The sequence below is a fragment of the Elephas maximus genome, chromosome 16 (genome assembly GCF_024166365.1).
Source record: "Elephas maximus indicus isolate mEleMax1 chromosome 16, mEleMax1 primary haplotype, whole genome shotgun sequence".
Classification (NCBI taxonomy): domain Eukaryota; kingdom Metazoa; phylum Chordata; class Mammalia; order Proboscidea; family Elephantidae; genus Elephas; species Elephas maximus.
In genome coordinates this window covers 43,252,840-43,267,267 of record NC_064834.1, presented here as the reverse complement: position 1 = coordinate 43,267,267, position 14,428 = coordinate 43,252,840, and the positions used below count along the sequence as shown (strand labels likewise).

The 14,428-nt window shown below is 37.2% G+C and overlaps 1 protein-coding gene across 1 annotated transcript in view; it reads right to left on the bottom strand.

Annotated features, from left to right (window-relative positions):
- The window catches only part of BTAF1 (B-TFIID TATA-box binding protein associated factor 1), a 105,132-nt gene that overhangs the window by 59,641 nt on the left and 31,063 nt on the right, over positions 1–14,428 (bottom strand). The window contains exons 7-14 of the mRNA XM_049855711.1: positions 13,382–13,511; positions 12,641–12,709; positions 11,214–11,303; positions 10,451–10,546; positions 10,176–10,352; positions 7,234–7,374; positions 6,282–6,406; positions 3,027–3,147 (exon numbers count right to left, since the gene is read on the bottom strand). Coding sequence (XP_049711668.1) covers positions 3,027–3,147; positions 6,282–6,406; positions 7,234–7,374; positions 10,176–10,352; positions 10,451–10,546; positions 11,214–11,303; positions 12,641–12,709; positions 13,382–13,511 — 949 coding nt within the window. The remainder of the gene's footprint in view (positions 1–3,026; positions 3,148–6,281; positions 6,407–7,233; positions 7,375–10,175; positions 10,353–10,450; positions 10,547–11,213; positions 11,304–12,640; positions 12,710–13,381; positions 13,512–14,428) is intronic.

Below are 14,428 nucleotides of genomic sequence, written 5' to 3'. Positions count from 1 at the left end.
TTCCATCTCACTCCAACAAGGCTGGCATTAATCCAAAAAACACAAAACAATAAATGTTGGAGAGGCTGCGGAGAGATTGGAACTCTTATACACTGCTGGTGGGAATGTAAAATGGTACAACCACTTTGGAAATCTATCTGGCGTTATCTTAAACAGTTAGAAATAGAACTACCATACAACCCAGAAATCCCACTCCTCGGAACATACCCTAGAGATACAAGAGCCTTCACACAAACAGATATATGCACACCCATGTTTATTGCAGCTCTGTTTACAATAGCAAAAAGTTGGAAGCAACCAAGGTGTCCATCAACGGATGAATGGGTAAATAAACTGTGGTATATTCACACAATGGAATACTGCGCATCGATAAAGAACAGTGACGAATCTGTGAAACATTTCATAACATGGAGGAACCTGGAAGGCATTATGCTGAGCGAAATTAGAGGCAAAAGGACAAATATTGTATAAGACCACTATTATAAGATTTTGAGAAATAGTATAAACTGAGAAGAACACATACTTTTGTGGTTACAAGGGGGGGAGGGAGGGAGGGAGAGGGTTTTTTATTAATTAGTAGATAAGAACTGCTTTAGGTGAAGGGAAAGACAACACTCAATACATGGAAGGTCAGCTCAATTGGACTGGAGCAAAAGCAAAGAAGTTTCCGGGATAAAATGAATGCTTCAAACGTCAGCGGAGCAAGGGCAGGGGTTTGGGGACCATGGTTTAAGGGGACTTCTAAGTCAACTGGCAAAATAATTGTTATGAAAACATTCTGCATCGCACTTTGAAATGTGGCGTCTGGGGTCTTAAATGCTAACAACCGGCCATCTAAGATTCATCAATTGGTCTCAACTCACCTGGAGCAAAGGAGAATGAAGAACACCAAGGTCACACGAGAACTAAGAGCCCAAGAGACAGAAAGGGCCACATGAACCAGAGACCTACATCATCCTGAGACCAGAGGAACTAGTTGGTGCCCGGCCACAATCGACGACTGCCCTGACAGGGAGCACAACAGAGAACCCCTGAGGGAGCAGGAGATCAGTGGGATGCAGACCCCAAATTCTCATAAAAAGACCATACTTAATGGTCTGATTGAGACTAGAGGAATCCCAGCGGCCATGCTCCCCAGAGCTTCTGTTGGCACAGGACAGGAACCATCCCCGAAGACAACTCATCAGACATGAAAGGGACTGGACAGTGGGGTAGGAGAGAGATGCTGATGAAGAGTGAGCTAATTATATCAGGTGGACACTTGAGATTGTGTTGGCATCTCCTGTCTGGAGGGGGGATGGGAGGATAGAGAGAGTGGGAAGCTGGCAAAATTGTCACGAAAAGAGAGACTGGAAGGGCTGACTCATTAGGGGGAGAGCAAGTGGGAGTACGGAGTAAGATGTATGTAAACTTATATGTGACAGACTGACTTGATTTGTAAACGTTCACTTGAAGCTCAATAAAAGTTAATAAAAAAAATAAATAAACTCTGTAATTTAAAAGAGAAAAAAAAAGCAATTGAAAAAGAACAGTTCAATCACTGGAGAACAGTGACTTATATATTTCAATATTCCCACAGTGTATCATAACGAGCACAGTATAAAAACTACTGACCAACAAATAATATTAGTAACTGGGCAAAAAACATTAACTTATAATTTAATATACTTTAAGATGATGATTAGACATGTCAATCATTTAAATGGTTAACTGCCTGGTACCAAAAAGTATGTTTAAATATTCTGGATAATTAATTTATATACGAACACCTTATTTCCCAATAATGTCAAATAAAGTTGATATTAATATATAAACAATAAAAAGCCACAAAAGTTAAAAAGAGCCTGTTGGTTTAATCACCTTACAAGGAACGGAAGCGCTTAAAAGAACAATGTGAAGGGAAGAAATCTGGTAAGTTCATGAGGCCCATCTAAAGTGAATTTAAGAATATACACATCAAAAACATTTAGGCAAAAATAAAAAAAGTAAAACAAAAATGAAATAAAAATTTAGAACAGCCATGCCAGTTTCATCAGATCAGCTCATGCCTAATCAACTGAGAATTATAAAACAGACCTTATAGATTTTTCTCAGAGAAGATTCTGATTAGACAAAACCAAAAGGATAATGCAAAACCAGATTTACAGATGGTGACTTACAGAAGTTCAACACAATACCATGCTGCAGATTAAAGCAAGTCTGCGTGGAATTTCCCTAATTCACACTGAAATGCGTGGTTAGTGAACACACAAAAACATTTATGCATCCCATAATCTACTGTCTAAATAATTCAACTACTGCTTTTTAAAGATAATTGACCAAAACTGCAGTACCTATGCATAACAGCACACTAGAAGAATGGGTTCCTCACTAGTATCCCCCCAACTCTAGGTATTCTGTTTGACTATCAGGTTATGTTAAATAAAGGAATGTGAAGCTTTTTATAGGCAGAATAAAGACTCTAGCTCATCACAGGCTCCATTCACACACTGATATTACCTAAAAAAATCTCTGTAAGCATTTCAGTGTGTGCCCCTGAAGTAAACTATTCTTGAAAATACCATGCTCTCAAGATTGAGTAATCCTTAAGATTACTCAAGTGCCTGCGAATTTCACTGTCAGTCTGTAGGAGTTATACTGCAGAGCTTCAAGTGTAGCGTCTAACCTGGGATGACTTCTGTCAACCACCTTATTATCAACCATTCAAAGTAAAAACTGAATAACAGGTCCCCAGCAGGAAAGGACTATTTATTCAAACATTCATTCAACAAGTATTTATTGAGGGGCTCCTATGTGCTAAGCACTATTCTAGGTATTAGAAATATAACCTAGAACAAAACATCAAAATATTTCTGCCCTCATGGTGATTATATTATCGTGTGACTACATGATCACCATACTTCTACTAGGTGTGTCATTTTCCTGATCTCTGGATATGTAGCAAGTGTAAACTGGTGGTCACATTTATTTTATAAAATTAAATTATATAAATTTCAAGATTGTTATATATAGTTACTAGTTCTTACCTGGTCCTGTGTTGATAATAACGTAAACAGAGTTTCCAATGCTGCTCTTCGAACTGATGATATAGTGTGATGCAAAAAAGGCCAGACACGTGGAACTAAAACTGTGAGTGACTGCTGAATACTAATAAAGAAAATACAAATTAATCTTACTCATTCTCACTTGAAACTCCATTAGTACATTATCTTATATCATTCCCATTTGGACCTCATGATGTCGACATCAAGTATCTTTTTTGATGAATAAATTCCTAAAAGATAATATAATTTTCATATGAACATTCACTTAATACACTCATTCAAAACTACTGTTATATCACCTGAAAAGCCAGGGCAAACATGGTCATAAACAAGGGTAGAAATACTAACTTTAGGGTTCTTCTATGGCATGAGTACCGTGTATTACTTTTATCAAGTTAGAGCTTTCCAAAATAACTGTCCATACTCCCAACCTGTTCTTAAACAAACAAACAAACAAAAAAAACCAAATCCACTGCCGTCGAGTTGATTACGACTCATACCAACCCTACAGGACAAAGTAGATCCGCCCCTTAAGAGTTTCCAAGGAGCACCTCCTGGATTCGAACTGCCAACCTTTTGGTTAGCAGCTGTAGCACTTGACAACTATACCACCAGGGTTTCCAACCTGTTCTTACTCAGTGAAAATGGGACACGAACCCTAGCTGGCAGTCAGCCCAGGAGATCAGCATTGCTAATCCTTATTCCATTCCCATAGCTAACCTCAATGGATAACCACTAATGTGAGTAACTTCCATCCCCTTTTAGAGCAGGGCTTAGAACCAGTTACTTCTGGTTCCAACTCCTGCTGATAATTTTCATTTCTAACAAGTTTACTGCTGAAAATCTGCATTTCCATCTCAGACACACTGAATTAGAACCTACATTTTAACAAGCTCCCCAGGTGATTCTTATGTATAACTTCCTGGGAACCTGTTAAAATGCAAATTCTCAGCAGAGGTTTCAATCAGAACCAGTTTGAAGCCCTGTTTTGGAGCCTTCTCTGCCACATATCAAAAGGGCAAGAAGTGGTATGATGGTAGCTTTGAAATTTGCTATCCTGGTTTAGCATTATCAACTTCAGAAAACTCAAATTTCCTCCCTTTCACAGGTCAGATTTTCAATGCGGAAACAAGGAAAGCCAAGTCTAGGCTAACTTGGATCATAGGATTCCTGTCACATCTATGAAGCATTTATAAAAAAAAAAAAAATTTATAAAAGTTACCTGGAATTATGAAAAGATTCGTAAGTACTATTTGAAGTATACACCTCTGCAGAAAAAGGCACGGACAAATAAGAATGTGCTAATGTAAATAACTACTTACTGTTCTTCTGTGGTTCCTCTCAGGAAGTCTATCTTTTCCCACTAGTTTCATTACTTGCAGGTTTGTATAAATATCATTTCTTATACTTATCTACATGTTTAGTAAATTTACTTATAAAATTGTAATTTGAATACGTGCACACACAGACATCAAACAGACTCAAAGTACATAAAAGCATTATAACAAGTTCTTGTCAACAGTGTAACTGTTCATGCCCCAAATAGCATGCTGCATTTCTTCTTACATAAGCCGAAAAGTATCCACCAAATACCACAACATAGGAAGAAAATTTTCTAATAAGACAATTTTGGGGGAAAAAATGATCAAAAGCTACAGCATTTCACATTGAATTAACGCAATTTTCACTACAATCTTTCATTTTCTTACATTAACTAGCTTTTCTGACACCATGTACTTGATAAAAAAAAAAGTTAAATCCTTTATTTAGTGCAGGTAGCAACAAACTAAGACCTGCAGGCCAAATCCAGCCACCCCTGTTTTTGTAAATAAAGTTTCATTGGAACACAGTCATGTTCATTCCTTTACGTATTATCTGTGGCAGCTTTCATGTTACAACAGTAGAGGTGAGTAGTTCTGACACTCTATGGCAAAGGCCAAAAAATACTATCTAGGCCTTTACAGAAAACATATGCCAACCCCTGATATAGGATCGTTAAAAACCCTGCATTTTGCAGTTGGAGAAGGGCTTTCACATATATTAACTCATTCAATCCCTACAATTTTCATTACTAATGGAAACATCTGAAAACTAGGAAACTCCACAGATATGTACTACCACTTTAGTTTTTCTCTTGTTTTTACACGCAACTGTTTTGCTATCCCAACTTGTAGACTATGCTACCAGTCTAAATTTAGCATTAAAGTACTACCGGCAGGCCAGTATTATTTGAGACATTCTCTACATTTTTCATACATCTATAGTTTTCACCGGAAACAGACTCACTCAGTCAGAAATCACCTATAATCATATGAATATGTGCTGAAGATCTCACTAGGCTAAGATCAGCAATTAATTTTCTCACCTGTGAATTTCTAAAAGTTGCAGAAGAATTTTTTCTTCTGTATCTCCTAGGATACTATTAATATAAATAATAATATTCAGAAGCCACTCCAAAAGATAGAGAATACATTGATTAGCTGAGCTTCTCTTCAAATATCAAAATAGGAAAAGAGGTGATACTTTAAATTTTTGGTATATATTTTTGGCTTTGCCAGAACTTTGCCTTTGGATACTATATCACATTACTGTGTATTCTCTTCCTGATGTAATTACGGAAATCAAGTACAAGAGTTGCAGAAATAAACATCACGAAGAAAAAGCTTACAGAGGAGCAAGTTTTGGAAAACATAAAGTTCACAGTCAATTATAATCCTGTTAACAAAGTGTCACTAAATAAGGCCAAAATTCTATATTCTGGGACTGGAGCTGGAAATAATATACAGTGATTGCATTTCTAAAGTAAACTATTATAGGATGAATAAGAAGAAGAATTACATAACTGAAGTAACCCAAGGAACATGGCTTTTTAAAGCTCTAGCCCCAAATATGCAGGTGGCCAGAAAGCAAAGAAAAGGCATCCTGAAAATAGTGGTCTTTGGCATCCCAAGGAAACCCTGGTGGTATAGTGGTTAAGAGCCACAGCTGCTAAGCAAAAGGTTGGCAGTTCAAATCTACCAGGCACTCCTTGGAGACCCAATGGGGCAGTTCTACTCTGTCCTACAGGGTCACTATGAGTCAGAATCAACTCAGTGGCAACAGGTTTGGTTTTTGGTTGGCATCCCAAACTTGTAATACTGTTCTTAAAAGTACTACAATATAATTTTTTTAGGCGTAATTATCTGGAAATGTTATGTAAAGGTTTTTTTCTTTATTCTACTAAGTAGAAATAATTACCTGCATTGTTGGACCTGAGGATAAGTTAACAAGGATGAAAGAAGGGTCATAATACTATTTGTTGAAGCTGTCAGATCATCTAGTTCCAGAAGAGCATCCCATAATGTATTTATAATGAAGGGTACCTATAAGATCAGTTACCAAGAAAACAATTATCAATTTTATAAATACAAAATATTCATTAGCCTTGCCAAATTGCACGCCAGGGGCCGTTGCTGATTCAGTGACATGCACAATCCCAAAGACCCCCGACAGTGCCAGTTCTGCGCAAAATTAAGGAGGAGGTAGTATTTGTCTCTAACAACTCTCTACCCCTCTTTTTAGTGCTGTTCAACTCTATCTACTCTGATGCTTCCTTTGCTAACCAGGCTCATAGGGAATTCAGAAAATAAAATAGCCAATGCTCTATTCTGTGTAAAAATCCAACTTTGAAAACTATACAGTATAGAAACACAAGATATGGTCCTCTATGTAAAGCAATTTTAATGCATTTAAAATGGCACTAGCCATCATGAAAAGAAATTTAGTTTTTAAGCTTTTAAAATATTTGTACTTCCAAATACATATATTGTTTTTGATAATACAAAGGAAATTCAGTCAGACCTTAAAAAGGCACTTCAGAAAATGAGGCCAGACTAAGAAACCGAAAGCTAGAACCAAATTCTTAACAAACAAAAATCCTGTATGTCTAAAAACCAGGAGTGAAATAAAGGAGAAACGGCTGCTTTCTTCTCAGCGAAGTTCCCTATATATTCCATACACGAAGGGGAAGTAGATTACTGCAATTCTTTCCCAGGACAATGTATAATTGAGACTGCATGCGTCAGAGGGATGTCTGTCACAAGAAAATTTAGGATGAAGGAGAAAAAGGAGCTCATTGTTTTTCCTAATACTCTATACCCCAAATATAAACAAGCTGTATAGGAAGAAAATGCAAAAATATTTACTTTACCTTTTGTGTCTGAAGATAGACAAGACTTTCTACCACAGGCACTAACGATGCTGCCGCAACAGCTCTGACATCATCATCAAGGTCCTGGAGTCCTTCTATTATTCTAGTTAAAACTTTAGGCAATAAAGTATTAATTACATCCTGTAAAACAGTACATCAAAATAGATTAATTTCCTGTTGTACAATTACTGTGCTTAAATATTCTTACCAAACTTTCTATATATGAAAGCATAAAATCCAATATTTGTGCAAAATGAATCACATAAACAGAAAAATAATATCAATATGTAACTATTCTCATCTTTAAAAGTCTACACGGGTATTGAGTGCTATGTAAGCGCAAGTGAATGGTATTATTAAATGTAACCTAAAACACCAAAACATGTTTTCTCGGTAAGAATACAAAAAGCAACTAGAATGCTCTGTGTAAATACATACACAGTAAATATATAACATACATAGTGCTAGAAACTTAGCTTCCATTTCTCATTCTTTTTCAAAGTCACTGGCAACCAAAGAGGGTATGAGAGGAGAGAAGGGAAAGCCATTCCTTCCTGCTTCTCATTATTCCAATCTCCTCTTTCTGCATTCCCCGTAACACAGGAAATCCCAAGAGGTTACTCCTGTGATCAAATACTAGGAGTTTCACTGAAAATTGGTCTTGTTATGAAATAAAGACAGCTTTTCAAAAACCAGTAAGGCACTTACCACTTGCATGTAATTCAACAGTTCTCTACAAAGGCTTGCAGGAGACAGAGAAAAGATGGGTGCATTTATGCAGGAAGGAGGGTTGTCAAGGAGAGAAGGGGCTGATGAGTCAGGTGAAACAAGGAAGGAAGAAGGGGGGAAATGAGTTGGAGAGAGAGCTCAAGCATATGAGCAGAATCAGTAGATAAGGTTTTGTTGTTGGCAGTTTAAAAAAAAAGAGAGAGAGAAAGGCAACTTTAGAAACCTTCAAAAGGCCTATGAGCTTGCCTTTATGAATAGGAAAGAAGATTGCAGGAATGGCTAGACCAATCCCTAAGGCCCTGACAGGGTGCTGGCCCAGTCTGGGAAGTAGTCAGGGGACTTAACTAATAAAAGGTCCTGTTCTCTACCTCCACATTCCTTTTATTTTCACACATCTTCTTTGTCCTCAACACACACATTCTTCTAGCACCATTATCTCTAGGTCAAATCAGCTGCTCAGGACAGTGGAAGTCTCTCATTCTAAAACCAACTGTATGGTGGGAGTTACAGATTGAACTGTGTCCCCCCAAAATATGTGCTGGAGTCCTAGTTCCCATATCTGTGGATGTAATCTCACCTGGGAATTCGGTCGTCTTTGTTATGTTAACGAGGTCATATCAGTATAGTGGGTGCCCTGGTGGCACAGTGGTTAAGAGTTCAGACTGCTAACTAAAAGAACTGCAGTTCGAATCCACCAGTCGCTCCTTGGAAGCCATACACGGCAGTTCTACTCTGTCCTATAGGGTCGCTATGAGTCGGAACCGACTCGACAACAACGTATTTGTTTTTTGCGGTTATCAGTATAGTATGTTGTCGATACCAATTGCTTTTGAGATATAAAAGGGCAGATCAGGCACAGAAGCATGCAAACACATATGGGAGAAGACAGATGCCAAAGCACATGAAGATCGCCAAGGAACCAGGAACAGAAGCTGAAAAGAGACAAAGACCTTCCCCTAAAGCCAACAGAGAAAGAAAGCCTTTCCCCTAGAGCTAGTGCCATGAGTTCAGACTTCTAGCCTTCTAAACTGTGAGAGGAGCCCTGGTGGCACAGTGGTTAAGAGCTACATCTGCTAACCAAAATGTTGGCAGATCGAATCCACCAGTCACTCCTTGGAAACCCTGTGGGGGCAGTTTTACTCTGCTCTATAGGGTCCTAATGAGTCAGAATCGACTTGATGGTAATAGAGCCCTGGACAGGATACTGTGAGAAAAAAAAACTGCTGTTCATTAAAGCCACTCACGTGTGGTATTTCTGTTACAGCAGCACTAGACAACTAAGACAGTGGGCAAGTACAGATAAGGGGAGAGATGTTTTACTGACATTTCACACTGGGATTCCGAGCTAATTTTTCCACAAAAACAATGTTATGCATGTAGCTAAATTATATTGTACTAATGTACAATGATACATTATGTATACACTTCAGATACGTTACAAATGAAGTAGGCTTTTGTGGATCAATCTAGTAACCTAAATCCCAACCATAAGATGAGAAACAGCATGTCAAAGTTCTCAGTATCCTACTAAACAAGCATAAGGGCTTATAAATAGATTATGTACATATGCATGTATTTTATCCTGGATGAAGTGTAACAATACAAAAAAACACTCGACTAGAAGACACACTATCTAACTTCTAGTTCTGGTTCTAACTCTAACAAGTCTTGTGATCTTTAGCAAAGCATCTAACTTTTCAGAACTTGTTTGCCTATATAAAAATGGTAATACTACCTGCATTTGCTTCTTAGAAGACTTGCTATAAAGGATCAAATAAGAAAACATTAACAGTTAACATGCAAAAGTACATGACCATATAGATTGCCTGTTTATGCACTTACTGTAAGTATGTATCCTGCATCACTCAGCAGAATATCTTGTAGCACTCAGAGTATTTAATATTTAAATGAGTTAGAACAGTTAAGCCAAGTAATGATAGGCTCTGAATTAACCGCAGCCATGGATTAAAGGGGGAAAATGATCCTTGACTTTAAAGAGTAAACAACGTACTTCACCATCTTATGATTTATACTTAAATTCTTATTTAATACCACCTATCTCTAAGAAACTGCCTCAAGAAGCCAAATCTTAAGGACCAGCTTATCTGTAGCACTAAGAATCGGGGGTCACTTCAGATAGCCAAAATTAATGAAAATAAAAGAACAGGGGAAAAAAACCTTCCCACAAATGCTTCAGAAATGGAAGTGTCTACCTGACGAACTGCCAAAGCATATTTTATTCCCAGCAGACCACCATGTCTAACTTCCCATTGTTCTTGTGTAAGTAATTTAAGCAGCACATCGACAGTCTTATGAACTCCCGTTTCATTCATGTGTTTCAACACCACACCTAATGTTTGAGCACAAGTTTCACGAACTGGAGCCACAACCTATAGAAGAGAAGGGAAGAAAACTTACATTTGCAAACAAATTTATTTTGTACAATCTGAAATTTGACTGGGCAAAGCCTCCCTTAGGTGATACTTACTTCATCTGAAACAAAGTCTCCAAATCTGTCTAATGCAAAAACACAAAGCAGTCTAATAACCAAATCTTCCAACCACTCTTGATGCTGCTGAATCATCTGTTAAAATATAATCATTTTTCATAACAAAGATCACACTTTGTACTGAGGGAGGAGGAGAGAAATGGGGACACCTTAGATCCCCCCTAAAAAATTGTAGGACAGATTATTTTAGCTGTAAAAACAGAATAGTCCCAATTAATATCCTTAATATTAACCATATCCTCTTTAATGATAAATCTGATTCAGATATACCAAATCAAAATTCTTAAGATTCATGAATTTTATTGTTATTGTACTCTAAGAGAAATTAAGAAACTACTTAAGGTTGCTATTGTATTTGTTACTTATCAACTTGCTTCCCTATTTACCAGTTGTCTCTCCATGCCACATCAATCATGCTCCTCACTGACCTCTCAACTATCCTCTTATCTCATCATATTCATCTCACTCTACTTTTTAATCCATTATATCCTGCTCAAATACCCTTGCCTCCACATACTGTTTTTCCACTCTGTTCCTAAACATCTTTGCCCTTAATTCATTCTTCCTCTGTCCATAGACTTCTTATCTTTACTTTTTTCTCTCTTACTCACCTTTCCACATTTCTTCCTCTTAGTTACCTCTCATTCCTACTTCATGACACATACTCTCTTTGGCTTCCTTATTTTGGAAAAAGAGGCCAACTACTGAAACCTGGTAATAATTGTTGCTTTAAAACACTCACCTCTTCTAAAGTGCTGTCTCCCATTTTACCACCACTTTTCCCATGAGCTTTAAGGATTTCCCTAAGTCCAGTGCCTGCACCATGTCGAACCTAAAAGTGCAAGCACCAAGAAGCCAGTGTTAGGTGTTAAATGCTTAAGAAACTGAGTTTAACTTTCCTCCAATATGAAAAAAGGATATCGTATTTTTAAGAAATTAGAATAAACTAAAGAGTACTTTATAAGAATGTGCTTTTCTTCTACCGTGCAAGAAGAGGAAACCCTGGTGGCATAGTGGTTAAGTGCTACAGCTGCTAACCAAAAGGTCGGCAGTTCGAATCCGCCAAGCGCTCCTCGGGAATTCTACGGGGCAGTCCTAGTCTGTCCTATAGGGTCGCTATGAGTTGGAATTGACTCGATGGCAGTGGGTGGTTTTGATCCAAGAAGAAATACATATGTTAATTTCAAAACTTCTTTTGGTTATGTGGAATTTTTAAAAATAGTAAGAAAACAGCTATTCTAAAATCCTTCTGAGATAAATCTACATTGCTGTTACTACTTTATTCTCTACCTTTCATTCAGCCTTACCCATGGCAAGGGAGGAAAAGGAATGTAGAACATATATTGTTCTCCATTGCCTCCAACACCAATATTTTAGAAATAGATGCATCAAAACTAAGCCCCAAAGTTCCTAGTTGTAACCACCAAAGGAAGGCAATCCAAACAAAATATATCTTGTGATCAATGCTTCGCTGTAGTTCTAGGATAAACTGCCTTCCTTAGATAGATTGAGGATATTTTCTGCAGCACCATCTAGAAGGGAGGAAAACAGGCCAGTAACCCTGCACTCACCTATTCAAGACCCAGTTTGAGATAAGACTTGAATAGCTTTAAATAGAAGAACATCAAGGAATGGAAAGGCTGTGAAAAAGCATTCCAAAGCAGTTTTAAATTACCCAGAGCCCAACAGAAGGGGGACAAAATAGCTTTAGATCATCAACCCCCAACTTAAATGGAAGGTGCTTCACTTTCATCTCTTTTACATATTGGGACTTGTTCAAGATTCCTTTGAAGAAATTATTTCTGAGGTTAAAAAGATGGTTTGAAAACTACTGCTCTTGATCAATAAAAACTGTCTACTTCCAAAGGAAATGAAGGCAATTTCTACCAACTGGGGGAAATATGCCAACCTAGAGACTTTTAGATTATAGCTAAACAAATGAAAAAAAAATTAACAATTCACTAAACAAATACAATAAAAAGGATATGAAAGGTGAAAATTAGTCTAAAATTTTCTGCATAGAAAGTCAATGGTACCAAGTGCCCTGACAAGTGAATACTGAAATGGACAAGGGGAAAATAAAGTAGACAAAGTAGATTGTTCTTGACATTGTTCCCTTCATTGGCACAAAAAATAGAGCTGAGAGAAACTGTAATGAAGAAATCTTACCTCCCAGGAAGGATTAAAAAGGTCATTACAAAGTTCTTCACAAAAGCTTTCCAAAGGCCATTCATTTGTCTGAATAAGAAAAACAGAATTACTACCAGTCCAAAAGGTCTATTTTATGCTAATAATTTAACAAACTGTTTATATATAGGTCTAGTAATAGTTATTGTTGCTGTTAGTTGCCATCAAGTCGATTTCAACCCATGGCGACCCCATTTGTTACAGAGCAGAACTATTCCATAGATTTTCCTGGCTGTGGGATCCACTAGGTGGCCCAAACAGTTAAGTGCCTGACTACTAGCTGAAAGGCCATCAGTTCAAACCCACCTTGAGGCATGTTGGAAGACAGGCCCGGCAATCTGCTTCCAAAAGGTCACAGCCTTGAAAACCCTGTGGTGCAGTGCTACTTTGTACACATGGGTCATCATGCGTCAAAATCGACTTGATGGTAACTAACAACAAAAAAATCTTAATGGAAGGAGATCACCAGCCTTTTCTTCTGTAGTACCACTGAGTGGTTTCAAACTGCCAACCTTCCGGCTAGCAGTCGAGTGCAAACCATCTGCACTACCTAGGTATCTTCCAGTAATAGTAGTCAGGCTTTAAAATTTTTTAACTAAGTAAAAATACATATAAGATTTTTACTAACAAAATTTCTCAATTGCAAGATTACTAAATACTATCTATCGAAATGTTAGAAAAAAACACAATTACGATGGACACTTCAGGGCATTTGAACAGTACCTCCTCAATTAAGGAAGAGTTGTCTGAAATATTATCAATCAAGACTTTGGAATCATTTGCAGACTGATTAATAACAACATTTGCTATTTTCCGTCTCTTTTCTTCTGGCTCCCCGTCAGTGCTATCATTGCTACAAAAGAAAAGTCATCCTTTAAAAAGTGAACAAAAGATAAATGTGAACCACAATGAATGTAAGAGAATCTATCATTTGAACAAATGTTTAACCACATTCTTGCTTACACGGTTTACTTAAAATTTCATGTACCGAATATTTAAGATTACCGGCTTAAATTTTTTTCAACAAAAAATATTCTACTACTTTTGCTGTCAAATACAAAATAGGTTAGCAAATTCTCGCTTTCAAATGGGATCTTAAATTTAACAATGCTTGTTTTTTCTCCCTTGTTAAAAGCAGCTCCCCTTTTTATTTTAAACTCCATTAGTCCAACAACCTACATACAACTGACCCAGCTTAACACTAACTTTTTATTAAGGTTTTGGTACCCTAGAGAAAATGTACCGAGTAATACAGTATAGTCTCACTAATTCTTGAGAAATACGGAAATAAGACAATTGGTCAATGAAAACTGTGTACAGAAAATCCGAGGAAATGTTCTGACTTTAAATAGACCAAAAGGGGAGATAGGAGGGTAGAGAGGGTTAGAAACTGGCAAAATTGTCACGAAAGGAGAGACTGGAAGGGCTGACTCATTAGGGAGAGAGTAAGTGGGAGTATGGAGTAAGGTGTATATAAGCTTATATGTGACAGACTGACTTGATTTGTAAACGTTCACTTAAAGCTCAATAAAAATTATTAAAAAAAAAAAAAAGACCAAAAATATCAAGGCTAGCCTAATAGCAAAATATTACAAAGGTGGGGACAAGCAAAACTACCTTTATTCAGTATTAGCAAGAAAGAACAATTAGCAAACTTTCAGTCAAATACAGTATTATTTTCTATAAATATCCCCCCGCCACTCCGTATCAATTGTGTATTTGACCAATTATTTTTCCTATAAGATGACGAAAGAAATCTGAGCCTCCCTA